Here is a 24891-nt window from a genome sequence, read left to right on the forward strand (position 1 = left end):
CAAAGAATGGAAATATGAAGTGAAAATAAGGTCGTCAGCATATCACATTTAATTAGAATCCCAGTAACAGTGCAATACTCAGTACAGACCATAAATAAGTCTGATTATCACATGGCGTTTGAGATTCAAAGAGTAGAAATACCAGAAGATATTCTGAAAGTGGGAAAAATAAAACATTTCATACATATTAAGCATTTCAGTTACACAACAGATGAAAACTCTTAATTATGAGGCACTTAGGGCTATGTTTCACTTGTTTTCTTATCTTCAGTGTGCATATCAGAGGGTATCAGTCATTACCATATCTTGTTTATTGCTGGAGCTCTTGTGATAGTCTGTAGCTCAGGGGAGCCTCCACAGTCAGACCCCAGCGGAGTTAATGCCACACAAATCACATAGATGAAGCATCATCCTGATTTACAAGTCAGGTTTTATGAGCGCATGTAAGAAAGGCAAACAGAAAGGAAATTAAACAGTTGGGAGACAGTTCAGGGATGTCTCTTTATATGTGCACTTTTCCCATGTCTAACATTAGAAACCAGCATCTTGGCTGACTGGTAAGAGTCAGGGGAACAAGTATAAGCAGAGATGACAATAAAAGAAGTGACAATTTCAGCTCAGGACACGTAAACATGAACCGGAGTGCTTTTACTGTGATCAGCACCTCATTAGGAGGGTGTGACGCACAGGATGTGCACAGACACAGAGATGGATGAGCGGAAAACACCCTGCGGTATGCACGAGTGACCGCCGCGCAGAGGAAGTAACGGACAAACAGTTAATCCTCGCCTCATCTGTGTCCCACCCACACACACAACAGGATGTGATGGGCAAATAAATGGCATGTGTGTATATCAAGTCTAAAAAGTAACTTCACGATTCATAGTCAGGTTTAATTACAGTATAGATTGAGAAATGCCTGTAACTAAACACAAGTCACAAGTGTTTCTCCTTTAGAAAAGAGTTGTAGGCTACGTGGAGCATCCCATAGGATTAAATGCAACAAATCAAAGAGCATGAGAGCTTCCAGGATGTAGCTCGAGAGAGAAAACAGGCGCTTGGAGCAGACTTTTAAAATAAGACCTCCATAAGGAGACTGTCTCTGAGCGACTGGCAGCTAGAGGAGCGACACGGCTTCCAGGTTCTCTTTGATGATCATGTCCATGACCACCTGGAAGACCACCTCGATGTTGGAGGTGTCGGTTGCCGTGGTGAAGTGGTGGTAGATGAGTTTGCTGGGGGTAGCGTTGAGAGAGACGAAGGTGGCGGCGATGAATCGGGCGGCAGAATCCACATCACAGTCGGCACCTGGGGCAGAGGGGGAGGGGGGTGGGGGGAGACTATTACAATGAAACATCTGGCTCCTTTTTTTTTAAAATAACTGAAAGAGTGTTTTTCTCCAAAGACCTGTGAATCCCATCCGAGGAGCGTTGACAGATTGTGAAATAGCTCAGATAACTTGATAGAATAGTCTTCAGGATTTACACATTGGTTTTTAGGAGGAACATAAACACACAAATCAGATGATGAGTTCTTGTGAGGCTGATCCGTGCAGTGTATCTTTTGTCACGATAATCCATTAACTTGCAGCTGCATCAGGGACAGTACGCATCACAGCAACTGTCACACCCAAACACAAAGTAATGGGAGGTCATTAAAACTAAGCGGTGGTGGAAAAATTATTCAGATCCTTACGTAAAAAGTAAAGAAGCAGTAAAGTATCACGTGTGACTGATTCATTATTATATATGACATTATTAGATTCTTTAAAATGATGCAACCAGGTAAAGGTAACATTTGGCTGCATGTTGATAAGGCTAATGAATCTTCACTTTATCTTCTCATGAAGTAGTTTATTGATAGGATTCCCAACCTAGGGGTCTTGCCACTCCAAAGGGTCACAGAATAAGTCTGAGAGCTCGTGAAATGATTTTGTTTATTCTTTTTTTGTAAAATAATGGATAGGTTGAATACATCTAAATAAAACAATGTGAAAAGTTTATAGAATAAATCATTTTTTTTTGGAACTGCTAACAAATCCTGGATGTCTGAAAAGTGACCAACTACAGGCAGTTTTTGAGTAGAAGCATTTTCTCCACTGTTACCAAGCAAGCAGAGAAATACAAATATATAAGAGCAATAGATCAATGGTTTAAAAACCCATACTCTGCCTTTCCAAGTGATGTAAGTTATATAGCACCTTTCAAAACAAGGCGATTCAAAGTGCTTTACAAAAATGAAAGACATTAAGAAACATATTATAAAATGGCATTTCAAAACACTCAAGTAACAAGAATGCTACCCTACAGAAGCTCTTAGAGGCGTAACATTTTATTTGTAGAATGTAAGTTGTTCCCTAATCTCTGTTCCCTCCAAAGTACTGAAGAAAAGGGAAAACTGAACCTGAACATTTTGTAATGAGACAATGTTAGGATTGTCAATTTTTCTGTATTTGATCACATCCTGTTCAAATTTTATACAACTGAACACATTTTGAACATGAAATGTTGATGAGTGAACAGGAGTCGTCTGAGAGAGACTGGGAACTTCAAACGACAAAGGTTGAGAGCTTCTGTTTCAGACTAATCATATCTGAGGTCAGTGGGAGATGGACGCCTGCTCTTTGCCTAACCCAAGACTTTTCACATTTATATTGACATTTGCATGAGAGCAGAGAGGACACAGCCCCTGTTGAGCCTACTGAGACCTGGGGAGTGAAATACTGAGGGGAGCGGATACTAAAATCTAAAATAAGACACACTGGCAACTAGATATTGGCTACACATATACAAGTTAATGCAAGCCAATACACTACATCTGATTCAAGTTCTGCAGTTAGGGAAATTATAATGTTCAGTTTAAGGTCAAACTACGTGTTTATTACTGAGGTCTTATTAGTGACGATTTTTTGCACTGGTGTGCATTATATAAGACTGTTTCTAATATGCGTCCTCCTTCATGTTAGTGAATGACGTGGACAAAACATTAGAGAAACATTAGGCAAAATTAAACATCACTAATAAACAGTTTGATTAATACATAACTGATCATGTATCAAAATTGAACATTAGTATCTATTTAAAAAAGGTATATGTTATGGCTGTGCTTTTGTATTGGATTTTACATTTAATTGTAAACGTGGTCAGTGTTGTGTTCATGTACTACACTTACTTTTTACTGCAAATCTTTTTTAATTTTTTATTAATAGATTCATTGTTCATTCTTTAAAATGTGCGCCCCGGTTACTCAAAGGCAAGATGATCGCATTTAATGTTTCTATTAGCCCAAAACCCAAATATATTCAGTTTGATAAAAAGCAGAGAAAAGAAGAAAATCGAAATATTTCCGAGTCTGAATACAAAATGTACAATAAATAAGCTGCTTTAAAATGTTTCTGTCATTTCACGAATAGATGAGTTGATTGGTCGTTGCAGCTCAATTAATGTCTGACTCACATTTCACCGCTGCAGCTTCATGTATGGTGTCTTATACATTGAAAAGGGCCCAGCATCAGTCCATACATCAGTCCTACCTTTAAACTGTGGCAGGTAGAGCCGCAGATGTCGCCCGGAGTGTAAGATCTTGTCTTGAAAGAGGTCTATCTTGTTCATGAATAAAATCTGCAATTAAAAACACAATAAGCAAAAACAATCAGATTGTTCGTCTCTAGTGGAAAAATAATAATCAATGCGGATGTATTAAGAAAATATAAATGACTCACATCTTTGGCACGGCAATAACGAACTGAACAATAAAACCAATCGATCAGTTTATACTCACTCTTTACAGAAATGTTGCTAAACTGTGAAAATCAATGGCTGTGTTATCACCATCACCCCCCCCCCCCCGTGATGATGGCGGATCAATGACCTCCCTCCACTCACCGGTGTGAAATCAATCACTCGTGTAGTAGCTACTACTCTAATAAATCTCTGTCTTTCTGCTGTTTGTTTTTTACTGCCTCTAAATTCAACTTGATTTCGCTGCGAAACAACATTTCACAGGTATTTTTGATCGTGAGTCAACCAATTAAAACTCCAGCCAAGTGTTGTCTTTCCGGCTCATTTGATTACAAAAACGAGCACACCAAATAGGGATAATAATGATGAGGGAAGGGGCAGGTGTACAGCGAACAGGATCCAGAGCATCCCCTGGGTGTTTAATTACCAATGACCAGCCGCAGTGAAGAGTTAATTGAGGTGGAGGTTACAAGTTTCCCTCCCACGTTAAAAAGGTAACATTAAACACTCTTGTTTAATGAGCCTGTTAGCCATGTTAACGTGCGGGCCCACACAGAATCCTGCACATAAACATGTCACACACAGAGATTTAATTGCCCATTTGGCTCTAATTAAGCATTAAAAAAAATCTTTGTGGTTAAAAAAAAAAAACAGACTAAAAGAGATTATTTCTTATTGAGGTCTTAGTGATTTTCTGTTTCTTTGACAAAGCACCAAATGTAATTTACTCATCCTCACCAACTCAACATATCGTCACTGAAATTGCCTTTGTCATCAGAGACTGGGGGTTGCTTTTATGCAGAGAAATGGTGTTCAGTGACCGGCTTCTGGAAAAGTTGCTGAAAATGCTGCAGAGCTAATAACAGGTGACACTCACATCAACATGAAGTGACTTGTATTTGAAGTGGGCTTTAAAGGCGAGTTAAGTGGAATACATTGAGCTTGTTTCACGCTTGTTTTAATGTGATAATTTACCGGAAACAGAAACGGAAAATCACAGAGGGGAAAATGTCGCCTGGTTAAAGCTCAGTAATTACAACTTGCTCTTTAATTACGAGTGACAGGGGAATCAGGGAAAAAGGGCTGGGCCCTGTTTGTGTGTGTGTGTGTGTGTGTGTGTGTGTGTGTGTGTGTGTGTGTGTGTGTGTGTGTGTGTATGTGTGTGTGTGTGTGTGTGTGTGTATGTGTGTGTGTGTGTGTGTGTGTGTAAACAGCATTTATCAAACACATAAGTGGTATTCTTGTCTCCTGGCGCCGTAGAGAACAAATGGGGAGCCACAAAGAGAGTTTGCTAGTGTCTGCTCCACTCAGCCATGATTTCAATCCAACAACTGAACTGTCAAACTGAGCTGTTGTTCCCACCCTCTTCAGCCAGCCCCTCTTTGTCTTCTGACTTTTAAAGTGGCAATCGGTACATGTTTTGCCTAAACTTATCATTATGAAGGAGCTGCACAATGCGCTGTATAACAAGGACACCATGTGCCTTTAGATTGGTTCCTTATATGCCTTGCTTTCCTTATGCAGGTCCGTCTGCCCTGGAAAACAAAATGCAGTTTCATGGCAGCTTTGCAAACTCTCTAACAAAACAACTACCACCAAAAGTTGCCAGATGTCGTCATTAAATGAATAACATTTATGCTTTCTTTTAAGAGGTCTGTTCTGCAGTGCAGGATGGTAATAAACACACTCCTACAGCTTCGGTACAGAACGACAAACGATCAGGAAGGCGAGACATCAGACACTGACTTCGCTGTTACCAATTCTTTTTGGATAGGCTCTTCTGACAACATTTGTTTTACTTAATCTTTTCTCCTGAGGAGGAGGAAATATGGAGACGAGTTTCTCACCATGGATGTGCTGCGGAAGAAAACGTTGTTGCAGATGGATGAGAAGAGTTTCAAGCTCTCCTGAAGACGATTCTGCAGAGAGAAGACAAACACACTGTCAGACAGCTGCACAGCAGACGTCTGTTCATTTGAAAACTTTTTCTATGTAGTTCAATAATTAGCTGAGACTTGACAAGTGGTCTATGTTTTGCATGGAGAGCATGAATATTTGTGACAGAGGGACAGAGTGTACCACAGAAGGGTCTTCCACCAGGGTCATGTCGTAACCGCTGAGCGACACCACGAACAGCACCGTCCTGACGTCCTCAAAACAACCAATCCACTTCCTCCGCTCAGTTCTCTGGCCTCCAACGTCGTACATCCTAAACAGAACAACAGAGTTTGATAGGTGCTCACAGAAAGAATACATATAGACAAAGAAAGGAACTGAGCTGAATACATTGAAATCAAAATGCAGAGAAATGGCACATTCAACAAAGTTGCCCATCTTCTTACTTGACCTTGATATTGATCTTATCTACACACTTTTCTAAGTTTCTATTTGACCTTCAATGGCATTGCTTTTGACTGCTTGAAAGACACTAAATACTTTATTATTGCCTTCTAAAGCTGAGAAGGATAACATGTTAACAAAAAGTGCAATTAAACATACTGAGGACACTGGGCACCATAAGCATCATTTAGCTGAGGACAATATTCCCCGGAATTTTGCAACCCCAGGTCTTATCTGCATAATTACCGGAAAACATGTGTGGGTGTGCAGGGATACAGTCCCAAACCCTGCAGTGAGGAATATGACAAAAGTGGGCGGTGGACATAAAATGCCAAGAAAATGTATTATGAACTGGATAAATGGATTAAAGAATCAAGATGTAGAAAGACGTTAACCAAAGGCAAGTGACAGAAAAGCTGTGCATGTGCAGAGCAATAAGACAGAGCCACCGGGAGAATCTGGGCCCAGGTGCAGAGAGTGAACACACACATATACGCACACAGCAGTGACTCTCACACTACAGGGAAGTCATTTGGTCAAAATACTCTTCAATATGAGATTTCTAATTATATTTTTTTGTTTATTTTGGACGCATGATTGTTAGTATTATCAAGAAAATGTATGTGTTTGTTAAGTTGTAAAATGTGTTTTATATATTTAAGTTATATGGGAGAGTGTCTGTATGTGTGGAAGTATGAGCCATGAAATGTCATTGTTACTGACCTGTCCTTTATTAGGATTCAATTTCCAGTGTACACCTGTGCTTTCTGTGTGTTCATGACCGCCCATACTGATTTTATAGTCCAGTGTAGTTCTGAGGGGTAACTCTAATCAATGACAGATTGTATTGGTTTCAGATAAGGTCAGATATTCCTAAAATCTGCCATTTGCACACACACCCACACACAAACAAACAAACAAACAGGGGTGCGTCGCACATCTCTGCAGACTGCACTCCCTCCTTTTCACCAAGACAATCACAACAAGGCAGCACAGAGAGCATAAAGGTCACTGTTCTCCAGAGGGGCAAGAGAGGAAAACACTACAGGAATAACACACAGAGACACACTGATCAGTTCATCTCCTTCACCCATTTTCAGAGCCAGATGTGCCATCTCCCACCTTTCATTTGAGCATCCATCAAGTTATTGCAGATGAACATGTGGAAACACAGATGCACTAAGAGAAAAACAAACAGCAAAGTATAGACCAGATAAGATCCCCCAAGGATATTTTCCACGGGAATAAAGCACGGCCCAGGACATGAGAGAAGCTGATGCTTCATTACACAAACCTACTCACAAGCACATGTGCACAATGCAACCCTAATAACACACACTCTCACAAGTGATGCCTGCTTTGAAAGTAAACAGACAGATACACACTGACCACAATTGACTCCCAATGTTAGCTTCATATCTTATTCAGTCAAGTTCTGCTTCCAGCCACCTGGTTTTATATTTCAGATACAGAAAGGCAGAGGTGTGTACTCCTCAGCCAAAGTCACACATTTGGCTGAGGTCTTGAGACATCCCGGAATTGTATACTGTCCTAATATTCATACTAAGTAAATCTGTAAGTCTGATACAGGAGCTTAGTGTACGTACTAAACTGTCCCACAAATAGGTTTGATCAAAAAGAGAACCAACTCTGTAATCCTCAACTTTTCTTTCTAATATATATTACAACAAAAATCTAATTTCAGATAAGATCTGTGTACAGAATGCATGGATACCAAAATCGTGATGTAACATTACATTCCCTCAGCCTTATTCAGTGTATCCCATGTCATTCAAAGTCAGGTTTAGTTTTGTACACACTCTATTTCATGGAAGTCGAGAACAAAGCTGACGCACCGGAAGGCTTGTACAGAACCATCCAATCGGGGGAAGAGCGAACTTGAGAAATGATTTCACTACCTTTCTCTGCTCTTCCTTTAATGGAGACATACTATCCAGACCTGGTAGAAATGATGCCATTGCAGCATCTATTCTAACCTTTTTAGGAACCATTATTACAATAACTAAATGTGTTTACACTCATTACATTGGTTTGGTAACCCATTATGATTGAAGGTAGAGGACTACAGTCTGTGTTTATGGGGCACATTCTGTAGTATTATTCTCTTAATGAGAACTAATTTAGTAAACTGTACTCTAGAGATCAAAAGTATTTCAAACTTTGATCTAGTCTGTATAAATAAACACTTTCCCTAGCCTTACATCATCCTTTCTCTTCCATCCCCACTGGCCCTTCTTGCCCCATAATGTTCAACCTCATCTGCAGTGTTGTAATTGTAATTATCAGAGCAGTTGATGTTAATGATGCCGGAAAAGACCCAGATCGTTATTAAACTGGGGGGTCAAAAGTCAAACAGGAGGTCTGTATGCAAACTAGGCTGTGTCTGGGTTTAAACTTGGGAGACTGTGTGCTTTTCTATGCGCACACACACACATTTCTCATTTGCATGCACAGACACGCAAGCCTGCACACACAGAGGCTAGAAAGAGGATGGCTTGGGGACATCTCTTGTACTGTTGATTAAGTGTTTAAATAACGAGATCATATAACCCAGAGTGTCGGTAATTTGAAGCCGAGTGCGAAATATCCGTTTGTGTGTAAAAAATTGCAGTCGATTCCATTTTCAGAACAATATATACATTCAAACAGATTTATTTATAGTGAATAATGAGACTGAACACCTGAGAGTATGTGCTTTAAACCACAGTTTTCATCTGCCTCACAGAGAACGACAAATGGTGATCATTTAGACCCACTCATTCATTGCATTACAGCTTGTATATACTGTATGTATATATATATATATATATCTCAACCCAGTCTCACGGCATTTCGTGTTATAGTCACAAAATTAATTTAATCTATTGATTCGTGTTCACCAACACATTTTTTTTGCATTTTTTTCGTGTCACACAGAACGATTTTAAAAGCAATGTATTTCTATTGGTAGTATGTTTCGTGCCTGCACCACGTCTTTTTGTCCAGTTGGGTCTTGGAAGACCAGAAGCTGTGTGGTTCATAAAAATATTTTATTACTCAATATCTTACCCTAAGCCTAACCTGATCCCTTTTATTTTTAAATTGTATAATGTCTGAGTTTTTTTGCCGTCCGCGAGGAAAAGAAATGGGGCTCAGAGCCTCAGAATACTGAAATCTTTTTTTCCTTCTAATTTGTTATTATTTGGTGCAGGCACGAAACATACTACCAATAGAAATACATTGCTTCTAAAATCGTTCTATCAGAGTACTGAAATCTGTATTTTTTTAATCTGTTTTTCTCTTCTAATTTGATATTATTTACGTTGCTTTTAAAATCGTTCTATGTGACATGAAAAAAATGGCGAAATCAAATCAAGTTTTATTTATATAGCACATTTAAAAGCGATTTTTGGTCGAGCCAAAGTGCTGTACATGTAATAAAAACACATTACTACAATCACAATAAAAGACAATAATTGACAACAGAAATATAAAAAACAAAAACACAGGGAGAATTCAGGAGTCGTGCTCCGCTCTGACTAGAAGGCCAGGGAGAAGAAGTGAGTCTTTAGCGTAGATTTAAAAAAAACCTGGTGTCGTGGCCGACCTCACATGGAAGAGCAGAGTGTTCCAGATCCTAGGGCCAGCTGCTGCGAAGGCTCTGTGCCCTCGGGTTTTGAGCCTGGCCTTAGGCACTATCAGCAGCAGCTGGTCAGCCGACCTTAAGGCTCTGGCTGGGGTGTAGCGATGGAGGAGTTCAGCTACATAGGCCGGAGCCAGCCCATTTAGGGCTTTAAAAACAAATAAAAGGAGTTTAAAGTCAATTCTGAACCGAATTGGAAGCCAGTGTAGAGAGGCCAGAATTGGGGTGATGTGGTCACGCTTTTTGTGGCCAGTGAGTAGACGTGCAGCTGCGTTCTGAACTAGCTGCAGGCGTTTGATTGAGGCCTGGTCCATACCCACACAGAGCGTTGCAATAGTCCAGTCTTGAGGTAACAAAGGCATTAACAACCCTTTCTAGGTCTTTAAAAGATAAATACGACTTGGTTTTGGCCAATAGTCTTATTTAAAAAAAGCAGGATTTGACTACGGTGCTGACCTGCTTGTCGAATTTAAAAGTGCTAGTGAAGGTCACTCCAAGGTTCATGACAGAGGGGAGGATGTTTTCATTGAGAGATTGTGTTGGTGAACACGAATCAATAATTTAGTGACTATAACACAAAATGCTGTATACATATACATATAGTACATACTGAACATACACATGCACCAATCACATGTTACCACAGAGATGACAAGAAGGAGAGATACAGAAAAGAAGGAAGGAAGGAGAGATGTAGAGCCAGTGGTCAGTTAGCTTAGCTTAGCACATACAGTAGAGTGAAAGCAGGGGAAAGCAGCTAGCTTGGCTCTGTAAAGAAATCACCACTAAAGCCGACTTATTAACAAACAAAGATGTAAACACATTCTTTCATAGTGTTTCTTGTCTTTATGCCTATGATCATTTATTCCGGTAGCTGCGCAGACAGTTAGCTTAGCTCAATCAAATAATGAAAAACAGGGGAAACAGTTAGCCCTGGTTCTTTCCAAAGGTAACAAAGATTATTATAATACAAAGGTAGTATATTTATAACATTTGCAGATCATATTTTACACCATTTGGATATAGTCAGGTTGGTTTTCTTCCTGTTTCCAGTCTTTGTGTTAAGCTAAGCTAACTGGCTGCTGGCTATCGCTTTTTCAATGTATGCTACAGTAAAGACATTGGAGAGTGGTGTCTGTGTTCTCAACTTAAATATATTTATAAAAAAATAACAAAAGACTGTTTGTATGAAGGTACTAACAGACACGAGAGAAAGAAAGTCATTGAGCTGAGGGGGGCAGTTTCACGTGTGTTAACAATTGCAGCCTCAATATTTACAAATGAAAACAAACCGGAGCAAAAATCTCCATCTTTGGATTTACTCAGCTGTCTGTTGCTTTCTAAACTTTTAATGAATGAAAAATGTTATTATACTGATATATTTCAAAAGTCTTGTGTTAATTTATTAGTTTGTAAAAATATGTTCTGTCTATGTCTGAATGGTACGAATGTAGACTTGCTCGCTCTAACAAAGACTATCAATCTACTCCTCTAAATCCCTTTAATATCCGTTTTGTTGCCAGGTTTGACATAATTACAATGACTTATGCTAAGCTCATCAATAACCCCAAGAACTTGATCTCTCCAAGTCACAGGCATGAACCTACACACACAAACACACTCTCATTGTGCTTTCTGACGATTAACTCCACCCAATTATTTATCTGATAATAATTCAGCAGATAAAAGGGTGTGAGGGGGCAAGCTCAAACATTAGGACTGACACTGTCACCATGTGGTGACGTCACCATCACTATGTTTCACAAGAAAAACCCAAAGACAAATTAATTTAAAAAAAGGCAAAACAGCCTCCAAGTGACTCAACAGTGACGCATGCAACAAGACTGCGAGGAAGAAGCAACATTTATCTGCACAGCACAACAGCTACGGTTATCATCAAAGTGCTTGTATGCTGGTTAAACTTTTTTCAAATAATTCCAAGGTTGAAATCCAATATATGGCATTAAATGCAAAAACTCCCACAAAGGCAGCAGCATCTAGAGACGTACTAGAAGTATTTAGATGCGACACAAATGCCCCAGACTGAAGACATCTCCTGACAAACCACCTCGCTCTACAAAGTTTATTATGCTAAACAGAGATCTTATGAAAATCTGAGGTAATGTGATTTGTTCTTATAATTCCATATAATATGTCATGTGTAGCGCGGATGAAGGACAGGTTGTTATTGTTCCAGAGGAGAGGTGCTCCTCAGGTAGACATTACTTAGAAAGAGAAAGAAAGTAATCTGCTTTTCAAGGAGTGATAGACTCACACATGATGAAATGTGAGCAGTGCTGAATGTGTCCTTGTTAACCCTCCATGGACCACTAGTCTTCCAATAAAACCAGTGTTTGGAAAGTCACCCATAATCCTTCATGCTGCGGTTTTGAGCCAACACTCTAAAATCCAACCCATTATTTTCACGTCACCACGGACCACAAATGTTAAGCGTAAAATTGTCACCAAATACCTGCAGAACTAATGACGTTCTTAGTGCTAATTAACAAATGTTGAAATGTCAACACTTTAAATGATGATGTTGAACAGCACGTCAACATGATCATTGTGAGCATGCTGACGATAGCATTTTATCTCAAAGCGGAAATGTGTCTAAGTACACCTCCGAGGAAAACTGATTTTTATGTAGGGATTTAATGAAGGGAATTAGCTCAAATATCTGAATCGCTTCCTCAATTGCATGTTCTGAAAATGTAATATAACACGGAACAGCAACTTGTTTTGGTTATTCTTTTGTGTACAGAATTTCCCCAAATCTCATTTTTTTCAGTTACTTCATTTCACAGGTTTCATTACATTAAAAGTGGATTTTTGGTAAAAGTATTTGAAGCAGTAGAGAAAAAACATTTGAGCCCATGTAACAAATATTACAGAGTGGTGTAATGTAATTAAGTACATTTACTCAAGTACTGTACTTAAGTAAATGATGGAGGTACTTGTACTTTACTTAAGTATTTTAACATTATGCTACTTTATACTTTACTATCATTTTTAGGGAAATGTTGCACTTTTTACTCCACAACATTTATCCTACATATTTATTTATTTATCCATCGCCATGTCACGACCATCGGCTTTTTTCAGGAAATGAGTTCAGTCTTTGGAGGATTAGAACAAATTGGTATTATGTGACAGCGGCTCATTGATCAGAGATGAATATGGTCACCTCACATCAGTCTCTGGGGCTCAGATTCCTGCCCTCTGCTTCTCCACTGATAAGAGTTTTGAATGAGTGTGTGTGCAGTCTGCGGTTGAGTGTAAAGCCAGATAATAGGTGCAATATTGACATATTGAATGAAGGCGCCATCTTCATCTCACATCTCGCGCCTATCACATGGCTGTAGACGCAGATAAGAGTGTCACGGCTAAACAGGTGAAGTAAGTTGGAGGACAGACGCTTCTGGAGAAGTCAAGTGCAGACCTGACAGCAACTGCTCTTATTATGCGGTTATAGGTACATTTATTCAACATTATTACCTCTTATTAAAGAGTGATGGGTGTCTACCTGAAAATGAGATGGTTGACTTTGAACTGGGTCTCTATCACGCCTGTGGTCCTCAGTCGTACTCGCAGAACGTCCGTCTCTGTGGGCACGTAATCTGGAGACGTGATGCGGGTCAGGTTCTCAAAGAAACTACCAGACGAAGAAGAGGAGGAGGCAGAGAGAGGCAGACAGATGAGAAACAAGGGGGAGAGAGGAAGAAGCATTTAATAACCTGCAGTTAAGACTTGAGATCAAAAGAGAATAACATCAGGAATGCAGATGTGAAGACTCCCTACTTTTGTGGCCATCAGCTGCCATGTGGCGGGTGGAGCATGCGGTGATAAGGCTGGAGCCCCAGGGGGTGCAGCGGCTCATCATGATGAATATTCACACTGTGGTTTACCATAATAACACACTGAGGCTAAGCTTTCAAACACAGATTAGCTATTAAGACAGCTAGTGTAATCAACTGTATCGTGTGTGCCCTCAGTGAAAAGTCACACACACACACACACACACACACACACACACACACACACACACACACACACACACACACACACACACACACACACACACACACACACACACACACACACACACACACACACACACACACACACACACACACACACACACACACACACACACACACACACACACACACACACACACACACACACACACACACACACACACACACACACACACACACACACACCTCCACCTACGTGAACTGACAGTGACATTCTCGACTAGTCACCCTGAATCAGTTTCTTGGGAAGCTACTCACATCCTGCTGTTTAAAAAACACACTGCCTGCTGTACGAAGAGCAAGTTTCTGTTTTGGAATGGTGTCTTTGCGAGGACCTTTCTGAGTTTAAGAGACAGAGGTCATTTTTTGTTTGGGTACATTTGGACTAGACCCCAATGTATTACAGTATTTTTGGTCACTTATAGTGACCAAAAAATGCAGTGCAAAACCAGTTTTGTTTTTTATAAATCAACAATGCAAAGACAACAAACAATGTATTGTGCAGCCCTAATCACAACCCTAATGAGTAAAGAAAGTAAACAATTTTACTTTATCTTCCAAACGCACATATAATCATCAGCATCTATACTTGATAAGAGTCCTCACAACTGTGTGTGTGTGTGTGTGTGTGTGTGTGTGTGTGTGTGTGTGTGTGTGTGTGTGTGTGTGTGTGTGTGTGTGTGTGTGTGTGTGGAGAGACGAGGATGATGATGATGATGATGATGATGTATGGTGGTTCTCAGTGTGAACAGGGGAGCCTGTCGGTGTAGATAACCCCAGAGCGGAGGCCTCTCGCTGGGGTAGAGGATGAGAACAGACGGCCTCCTGGTGGGTCCCAGCTCTGCCTTACTTCTGAATCACACACGCCACCCCCCCCCCGATGTACACTTGTTTCTTATTTTCATCTTCATCCTCACTTCTTTACTTTCATGCCTGCAGATTTGTTCTTAAATGTGCAGAGTTAAAGGGGCTGTATCATGCTGATTGTTAGGTTCATATGTGTATTTTGTTCCTCTACTGTGACATGTCTCCATGCTTTAATGCTCAAAAAGCTCTGCAGCTCCTCTTTTCACTCTCTGTCTGAAACCAGAGCCCAGTCTGCTCTGATTGGTTAGCTGGCCGGCTCTGTTGTGATTGGTCAACTGCTTAGCGATGTCCCGCCCGTTAGCCTATCACGTAGAATTAGTTGAAGCACTAGCCAATAGAAGCTCTAATGTTACATAGTGATGTCGCTTTGTTACTGAGGTGAAACAAGTGTAGATGTTTCAGGCAGAGGTGTGTGGGAGAGAAACTCCCTCTGTAGGGAACACAGGGATGTTAGCCTTTGCAGACCATTTACATGCACAACAACTTGTATAACAAAGTAAAGGAAATATTTCACAAATGTCCTCTAAGTTTGACCTCTCATATGCACACATCCAAAACCAACTAATGTGTGTATTTGAAAGGTGTTACATGGATGTATAAAATACCCGTGGAGGTACATGTAATTACAATCTACTTGGGTTTTTCTCCCTCCCTCTTTCCTTTCCACTCTCCAGAGCTCTGATTCCCAGTGACAGCGAGCACACGGCTGAACATCGGCTGCTAAGTTCTGCTAATTGGACCCCTGCATGTCCTTGGCACAGCGTGAGTGTGAGCAGAGTACTCACTACAGCGCAGAGTCATTGAGCTCGTACTCGTATCCCCGGGCCGCCGCCGCCCTCACCCCCAGGTCGGCCAGCAGACAGGACAGGGCGTGGTCCAGGAAAGGAAACAGCACCTGTTCTTCGTCAAAACACCGCCCACACGACAGGACAGAGTGGGCGTGGACCTGTGAGGAGAGAAGGAGATATGGATGGATGCACAGGGAGGAGCGAGGCAGGATGACGAAAAGGACGTGAAAGAGGACAGAAAAGTTTAAGAAGCTTGTTCTCTAGACTAGGTAATAAGTACAGATGCACAAAGAAAAGGATAAGCACACATACATGTCAAAGCACATACACAAACACACACACGCCCTGGTGACATTTAATAGAGGAAACACTGTGTATCATCATGGCTGAGTGGGTGGACAGTGTATGAGTTATAAAACTGACAGAAAAGTTCAAATCTAACCTCACAATTAATCCACCCACCACTATCCATCTAACTTTCTGATCTGTGTGTGTGTGTGTGTGTGTGTGTGTGTGTGTGTGTGTGTGTGTTGCCAGATGCATTAGCTGTGCCTGCAGTGCTGAGATGCTGCCCTCTAGTGGAGAATTTGGGGAAGTGCAGGAAAACCAGCAGCATTGAACTCAAGATACATTTGAACACAAGAGGATCAGTATGAGAAAGAAAAATAGATACATTTGGAGAAAAGGGCTGATTAATGACATTTGTAATCAAGTAGAAAAGGCCAGGAGTGCGGCCTACCTTGTTCCTGCTGTTAGCCAGGTTGATCCGCAGGACGCCCATACCGTGGAGGACGAACTTCATGGAGGTCAGGAGGTTATCCAGTACAGCAGGCTGCCAAACATCAATGCAGTTCATGAAAAAAAATAACATGACTAAAGACTAAAGCTGGATTTGCTATCACTCACACTCACTCACACACACACACACACACACACTCACACTCACTCACACACACACACACACACACACACACACACACACACACACACACACACACACACACACACACACACACACACACACACACACACACACACACACACACACACACACACACACACACACACACACACACACACACACACACACACACACACACACACACACACACACACACACACACACACACACACACACACACACACACACACACACACACACACACACACACACACACACACACACACACACCTAACTATATATTGGGGGCTTGTTGTATTATTTACCCTTGATTCACAGAAACAGACACTTTTTAATAGTGGTGGCTTTGTTGACTCTACTACAGCCTGACTTAAGTTTGTCTTATTATTGCATTTCCCCCCTAAGTGTTTTCCATTGAACCATTAAAAAAAATAAAGGTTAGATGAGAAGATTGATATAACTCTCAGATGTGCACGTTTAATATGAGGCGGGCAGGAGTTCGAGTCTGACCCGCAGCCTTCTGTTGCATGTGGCAGATCCCACATTATCGCAATGTCCTGTGTAACAGTCCAGCCATGGGTCCTTTACATGTAATACACCTCTTTTCATCCCCATTTCCTGTCTATGTCTCTACTTTGTCAAATAAAAAGGCAAAGGCACCAAAAAACAAAGCTCCAAAAAAAAAAAAAAAATTTATAGCTAAAGCTTTAATAATTGTTTTTAAATGCCAAAGAACTCATCATTCCAATGTGGGTATCATTTTAATAATCAAATGTAAGCTGGCTGGCCTAGAACATATACTTACACAAAGATGTAACTACCCTAGTTTTTCCTTCTGCATCTAACATTGTTAAAGTATGCAGTAATGTGTATACATATAAAGTATATGTATGTTTATGTGCAGCATTGTTTGAATGAGTGTATCATCACACCCCATGGAGCAGCTATCAAGTGTTATTGAGAACGTAGATGAGTTAAAGTGTGTGTTAAACTCCCAAACATTAAACTCATAACTCTGTTTTAGAGCTTGGAAAACCTGAGTGATTGAGCAGAATAACTTCAGCTGAGAGTTGGGGTGTGTGTGTGTGTGTGTGTGTGTGTGTGTGTGTGTGTGTTATAATCCTGCCGGCCAAAGATAAGCTCCACATTCCGTCAGGATTCTGTCACGGTCTGGTCGCTCTTCTTTGTGTGTGTGTGTGTGTGTGTGTGTGTGTGTATGTATGTGTGTATGTGTGTATGTGTGTGTGTGTGTGTGTGTGTGTGTGTGTGTGTGTTTTGGTGTCCGGTTTGAGATGTGTTGCTCTCCCAGTGAGATGTGTGAGATGAGATAACTCGGAGAGGTGACGGGGCTTCATCTTAAGGGGAAAGCTGCATTGATTTGTATCAGGAATAAGCTGCTCTGTGTATTTGTACCTCATCATCACTGTATTCCACTAACATATACAAATGCATGTAACACTAGATTAGTTAGATCATAACAGCAGCATTGTTACAGTGGTACAAACATTAAATAGAATAATTTTATGGTGCAGTTTCTATGATTTATGACAAAAAACATCAGTAAGTGCAGGCAGTTGGCGATATAGGGGTGATGGCACTCACTGTGTATGTTATCAGCCTATTTAAAGTAAATGATCAGTTGATTCACCTCCACAGGGCCAAGACGTGCATAGCCAGCATTTTGAAAAGGGTCCCAGTTTGGTTTTCAGTTACGTGGGTAGGTTTATTCACAAAAACAGATGGTGTTAGCTTCGACTGACTACCTTCAATCTGCTTTATCTCCATTTTGCAATTGATCGATTAAGTGGTATTAACTTTATCAAGCATTATACTCAAAAATACATTTATCAAGGGCTGGCTACATACATTCTACATAAAGAAAGTATTATTGTCTGTCAAGTTTTTTTATTTCAACAAAAAAGAAGGCAGCATTTGCTGCAATTCAACACATGAGCTGGGCACCACAACACAAACCCAGCTACTCAATGATCATATTTATTGCCAACTATTCTCATATTCAAGTTTAAAAGATTGTTTTTGCATCACTAATTCAAAATAAAATACAGTAAACACATCCCCAAAGGTTGCATGAAGTTTGAACCAACTTAGCAACATTGGATCATCACAAAGGCTACATTTATTGGATTGGTTACTATGGCACAGGTGTTCAAATTAAATAAATACAGCCTCTCTGGTGTATAGCTGTTGTTCTCTCCCTATATCTTTCGCCCCTTCCTCCACCTTTGACCTCCTTGTCAATTGTTTCCAGGTTCCTCCCTCTGTGACTCAAGGCTTACTCTAGTTTTGTGTTGACAGTAAAGTAGGGAGGCAGAGGGAGGAGGGACGGCCAGGGCTACACCATCTTTGTGTTACAGTGACAAACTACAAATCAGCTTGTAACGGCTGTTGCAACTAACATACATTTCTGCAGAATTGCCACACACACACACACACACACACACACACACACACACACACACACACACACACACACACACACACACACACACACACACACACACACACACACGGTAATTTGAATCCACCATTCACCAGTCGTCATCTCTATGGAAAAGTACAGGGTAAAAAGACACCGTTTTTCACCTGTGTGTGTGTGTGTGTGTTTTGCAGGAAGTCCAACAGACAGAAAATCTCTCACCTCTCCCTAACTTTTGTTTCCTGCTGACTAGTAATACTCCCACCACCATTACCTCCACAGTTTAGACTGTGGGAACTAAATGGATAATACAACTCCCATTGCCACAGCGTAATCTCTAAATCCCTCCAGATAAACTGAACTATTGTTTTTGCCCAGTTTACTGTTTGGATCGGCTCCCTCCACTCACAAGCCAACAGCGGTTGTCTTGTGATGAAGTGGTTGCAACAAAAACCCAACAAAGAATGTGGCTGAACTTGGGATGGCCCTTATGTTTAATCATTAACCCCAGACTGTGTGTGTGTGTGTGTGTGTGTGTGTGTGTGTGTGTGTGTGTATATGTGTATTTGTGTATGTGTGTGTGTTATTGACAAAGGCATGTGATTGGATAGGCTGAGATTTTCCCTTCATTCTTTTCCAGAGTAAATACAACACCGTGGCCTCAGGCTGCAAATAAAGGAGAGATGGGACAAAGAGGAGCCCCTCTCCTCTCCAGCTCCTCAGACAGGCGGCCCTGTCAGGGTCCTAATGCAATACAAACCTGACTGGCATGGCCACAAAAGATCAGATAGAGAAATAAAGAGGAGGATTTTCCTGCGGTGCCTTCAGGGGAACTAGAGAGTGGAAATCGAGGAGCAGGAAACGTGCATCCAGATGTTTACTGCAGCACTGGTGAACACAGACGCTTGATAGCGAGATTGAAACAAACAGACATTGTGTGTGTGTGTGTGTGTGTGTGTGTGTGTGTGTGTGTGTGTGTGTGTGTGTGTGTTTTTGCTGTGGGAGGTTGGGATGGTCAGGTTTGTGGAGTAGTGTCTTTTTTTCCAAAGTAAGGGCGTCACCTGAGAACAAAGGCAACGCCAACTGACAGTATGTTCAACAAAAGAGATTTGACTAGTGGTATTAACCTCATGGTGTTACGCGTGTGCATGCTTGCAAATGTAAAATACATTTGTGTACGAAACACATTGATGTTCTAAATCTATATGGCATAGATTTTGTTTACTTTATAGATCAGCTTTTTTAAGTGTAGCTGTATAAAAAAAAAGACAGGAATTGTTATGCTTTTGTGGTCTTTTTGCACAGCCCAATAAAATGATTAATTAAATGGAGCATGAGGCTTGTGTTGACAGGAGTGAACTGCAGACAAGGTGACTGTTATGAGAAGTGAGAGCAGAGAGGGAGTCTTTAATATCTAGGAATGCACTAAGGCATCCCAGCTGCCTGTACAAACAACTGGGACCTCCATATTTCATATGAGTGTGAGTTTGCACGTAATCCTGACCAATGAGATACTGCCAAAAACAGTCAGTATGAAAAAACTCCTGCTGGCAGTGTTTGTTTTAGTTGAGGCTGGGGAACCCTGTTAGATTTTAGTTCATGGTTAAAACAAATTATTTTTAACATATTTATTACCAGAATAGCTATTTTCTTTACTCTATGATTTAGTTTGACAGTGTTTTGGACCTAAATGATCACACACACCAACGCCAAAAGTCTGTCAAAAGCTTGTTCTTTTTTAGTTAATAAAGTCAGTTTTGTTCTGGATGAACTCTCGTAGTGTGAAGGTTCAAACTCCATCATCTGTATGAAGTAAGCCAGTGTATTCCAGTGACAGGGCTGTTATTATAGTGCAGGTATCTAGAGCCTGCTGACGATAGAAAAAAGGCCTTTTCCTGTCATCAAATACTAATTTTGTATAACAGAAAGTAAGAGGCTCGGAGAGGAAAAGAGGAAGAAAGATACAGAATAGTAAATAGGAAAGGGAAGAGAGGGAGGGTAAAACATGGTGTGAGGTTAAAGGAGGGGGATGTGGAAAAAGATAAGCCTTCAATAAAAACAAGCTGATGGTGTGAAGCTTCTGTGTGTGTGTGTGTGTGTGTGTGTGTGTGTGTGTGTGTGTGTGTGTCCATTATCCCCACCCCAGCCCAGCCCCTAGTAGGCCTACAACGCAGGAATTTGGCTTCCAGTTGCTCTCACACACACAGAAAGAAGAGCAGATGTGAGCCAAACCACTGCATACCAACTTGGATCTGACCCGGCTATCCAGAGGAATCTCCGTCTCATCTCCTGTTCTTCTCAATCTTTAGATTTGATTTCACCTGTAATAAAGCACTGCTGTGTCTGCAGTATAAAACACACCCTCCTCACTTCCTCTGTTGGAGTCAGGTCATGAACTTGTTAGCTGAGGTGGGACCAAGTCATAATTTTGCCCTCAAGTCCCAAAATTACCAAGTCCTTAACTTAAGATTTCAAGTCCTAGCCAAGTGATGGAGTCTACTTCCTTCTGCAATTTCTACTCCTTCTACGTTTCTCAGTAATGTACGTTTAGTTCTTCAAGTGTCGACTTGCTAGAAGTTAGTAAAGCAATGTTTTTTGGTACTGGCAATGAATTGATTTGTGGCACACTTATTAAATAACAACCTTTTAAATATTTTGGCCTGGGGAGGTATCAAGTACTTTCAGGTCTAAATGCTCAATTCCATGTGAAGCGGAAGTTATTGCTGTTAGAGTAAGAGTTGAGTTGCAGGTCATATTTGGGTTTGTCAAGTTGAGACTTAAGTCATCAGATTTGTCATCCAATCTGACTCAAGTCAACGCTCTGCTATGTGATAATGACATTGTTACTTCCCTTTAAAAGCTAAGAGACAAATGTGATTGTTTATCCAGCTCTTCTTCTGGAAACCAACCACACTGTATGCTAATAGACTGTTATCTGATAAACAAAACAACATTACAGAGAGTGGACCAGTCTATTTAAGTGTGTGTGTGTGTGTGTGTGTGTGTGTGTGTGTGTGTGTTTGTGTGTGTGTGTGTGTGTGTGTGTGTGTGTCCAACCTTGAAGCTGATGAGCTCTTGCTTGGTGAATCCATTACTGTGGATGATCTTCATCTGTTTCACCAAAGTGCTTTTACCGCTTTCTGCTGCCCCTGGAGGAGGTTGAAAATAATGGGTCAACTGGGTTTACTTTCTTTTTTTAATAGAGATAAATCCAAATAAATTTGCATTTACTACCATTTATCTTTTTGTAATCAAATGTGGTCAGTTTTAAACATGGAATCTGTATTGGTTTAAATAGAAAAGTGGCTCCTGAGGAACCATAATTAATCTTTAGTATCACTTTTTTTTTAATCATGCCAATCACTGAAAAAATATCCCGTGATGGATTCCAAATGCAGGTTTTAGCCCTTCACCTTATGTCTCAGGTGAGTTCTTATGATCAGGGTGTGCAGCCTCACCTAGTAGCAGGATTTTAACCACATTCATCTCCCGCTTGGCGCCCTCGTACAGCTCTCTGTCTATCTTGGCACTGAGTATCCTCGCCTTCTTCTGCTCCTCTGTGACTTCGGTACCGAGGCACAGTCCCATCCTGAGAAACTCATCTCCTCCCCCGGCCTGAGAGGAAAAACAAAAGCAGGGAATCCAGAACCGAGCTACCGCAGTGTGTTTCTAAAGGCTGCATTCTCCGAGTAAACTGCAGGGTGACTGTTAACTCTGGGAAGGAAGAAAAGTTCAGGCCATCTCCGAAACATCCTCAAAACTCGAAGCTAGAGTTGGGGCTCAAACTGTCCGGACGAAAGTGATTTTAAGCGTCGCTCCAAGTTCCGTGCCAGTGGCAGAATGTTATGGGTGGGAGGTTTTTCAGTCCCGAGCCGTGAAAACACCGCTGTGTCATGTCAATGCGCTTCAAATCTGCCCTACCGCCTTGGCAGACACCCCAGTTTCTACTCAGAGAGCCTCCTCCTCCCGCACCGCCGCACAGATGGAAAACTTTTCGGACTTCCTTGGGAAGTGACGTGCCGGGACAAAACTGCTGAGTGGGCAACTTCACCTGTGCATGAGGAGAAAACTATCTGACTAAAAGTATGGAAAGTAACTGAAAACATTCAACAAATAACATTGTTCGTAGTTAAAAGTGACTTTCTTTCACACACATAACATATTCTCAATGTATACATTATCATACAGTATGACCTACGTGTTGTCAATCATGATGGCCGATTACACCTGCTCAGGGGTTATGGCTTGAAAGGATCCGTGTAGTGTAAATATGACGTCACGTTCTCGTAGTAACTCTCGTTGTAATCGGAGCGGCTCGGAAACACATCTACAGAAGTAACATGATGCAACATACACATTAATGCAGCATCAATATTAATAGAGAAACATCAGACATAATAGTAAACGTAACTGAAAGGCTGCCTGCCAAACGTAAACATTCAGCCACGTGACATTCATCCATCTCTCGCGAGAGTTTTACACAAGACGGATCCTTTCTAGCCATAACCCTGCTCAGGTTACAGGTGTGCATTTATGGCGGGATTTACAGTGTGATGTCACCAGGGGCGCCGTAAGGGGGTGAAAAGTTAGGACGATTCTAAGGGCCCGTGACTGACAGGGGCCCAAAAATGTTTAAGTAACCTTTCATCAATCATCAATAATTAACATTAATATAACGTTAAATTGATAATGTACTCACTAAACTTACGATTCACTTCACTTTTTTTCTTCCAAAAGTTAATTATCCAAAGCCTCTGTACACCCCCCTCTATTTACATGTAATGGTTTGGTCCTGCCTCCAAACACTGTGCGGCACCCGGCACGGCACTTTCTGGCAGAGAGTGAGTGCAGGTGAGCAACGATGCTAGTACTTAAGTTATGTGTGTACGATGTCTCAACGACTAACAAAGTCAGGCTTTCAAAAAAGAAAAGAAAGGAGAGAAAGACGAGAGAGAGGGACTAAAGGGCGACAGTATGTCACCCAGTTTTTCAAAAGAAAAGGTGGAAATTAGTCTGTTAGCTAAGCTTAGTCCATTGTAAATAATAATTGTAATGTTTTGCTGACATTAAGTACTGTTAATATCTTCACAGAAAATGCTGAGGTTTTTCATTTCACTCCTCTTTTAGCTGGCATTTAATGAATGCAGTTACATTTTTAGAAGCTATTCATACTAAATCAGTTGTCCCTCCCCATGTGCCAGCCAGGACCAACGGGTCCATCTTTAGGCTCAGCAGCCCTGTCCCCCCATAATGCTTTGCAGTCTTGCCATGATGTCCATTGAAAGCCAGTTGGCTAGAAAGCTGGACTTCAAGGACTTGATCAGTGACTTTGCCTGTAAGAAGGCTAGGCGCTGGGCTCTTTCGAGTAAGGCTGAGCCAGGGCTCGTAATAACTGTTAAAGGGCAAGGCTATGGTAACGATATTGGATCACTACACAGAAGATGCATGATGAGAAAAAGACTGAGAACAGGTAACAGGCTCTGATTTAGCACCACCATCAGGCCTTTTCACTTCCATTTCCGTTTTGTTGTCCGTTTACACTTTAATACCCGCTTATTTTGTAGTTGGTATGTATATTTAATTAAAAAATCTGCTGCTTATGTTATTTTTTTTGTTATAGCATTTTATAAAAGATAATATTGGTGTTAATGTTCACTTTATTTTAATTTAAGAGGTCATGTATATTTAAGTTATATTTATTTTGATTTATGAATGTTCCATTCAAAAATGTTATTAAAAAGGCATGTACACCATAATAGATGACTATTGAGGTCTATTGTCAGGAATGTTAGTGTTATATCAAATAGTGAATTCTACTGCAGCAGAATGTTGCAGCAGTATGTTCCATGTCTGCACAGTGTTATATTTTCACCACTCAGTGTCAGTAAATATTGTGCGGTTAGTATTGGACTACAAGATAGATGCAAGCCTGTACAGGTAGACTTATTTAAAGCATCAATGAGTGGGTTGGGTTCTGGAGGTGTGGTTACAGCAATTGTGCTTGGTTGGCGTGGCCTGGGCCTGGTGGTGGGGCCCAATGTGATATCTTTTCATGGGGCCCAAAATCCCTGGTGGTGCCCCTGGATGTCACCAAACACACTGATAAGCATGAAC

At 41.0% G+C, this 24891-nt stretch overlaps 1 protein-coding gene across 1 annotated transcript; it reads right to left on the reverse strand.

Annotated features, from left to right (window-relative positions):
• Positions 1-26: 26 nt before the first annotated feature.
• gnav1 (guanine nucleotide binding protein (G protein) alpha v1) lies at positions 27-23178 on the reverse strand. Its single transcript, XM_079680906.1, has 10 exons — positions 22976-23178; positions 22236-22828; positions 21835-21926; positions 16158-16250; positions 15416-15576; positions 13250-13378; positions 5820-5949; positions 5588-5659; positions 3533-3620; positions 27-1308 (listed from the first exon to the last, which is right to left on the reverse strand). The coding sequence occupies exons 2-10, from the start codon at positions 22363-22365 to the stop codon at positions 1118-1120; spliced, it is 1086 nt and encodes a 361-aa protein (XP_079537032.1). The 5' UTR covers positions 22366-22828; positions 22976-23178; the 3' UTR covers positions 27-1117.
• Positions 23179-24891: the final 1713 nt, after the last annotated feature.

This window comes from Notothenia rossii (genome assembly GCF_949606895.1).
Source record: "Notothenia rossii genome assembly, chromosome: 1".
Classification (NCBI taxonomy): Eukaryota; Metazoa; Chordata; class Actinopteri; order Perciformes; family Nototheniidae; genus Notothenia; species Notothenia rossii.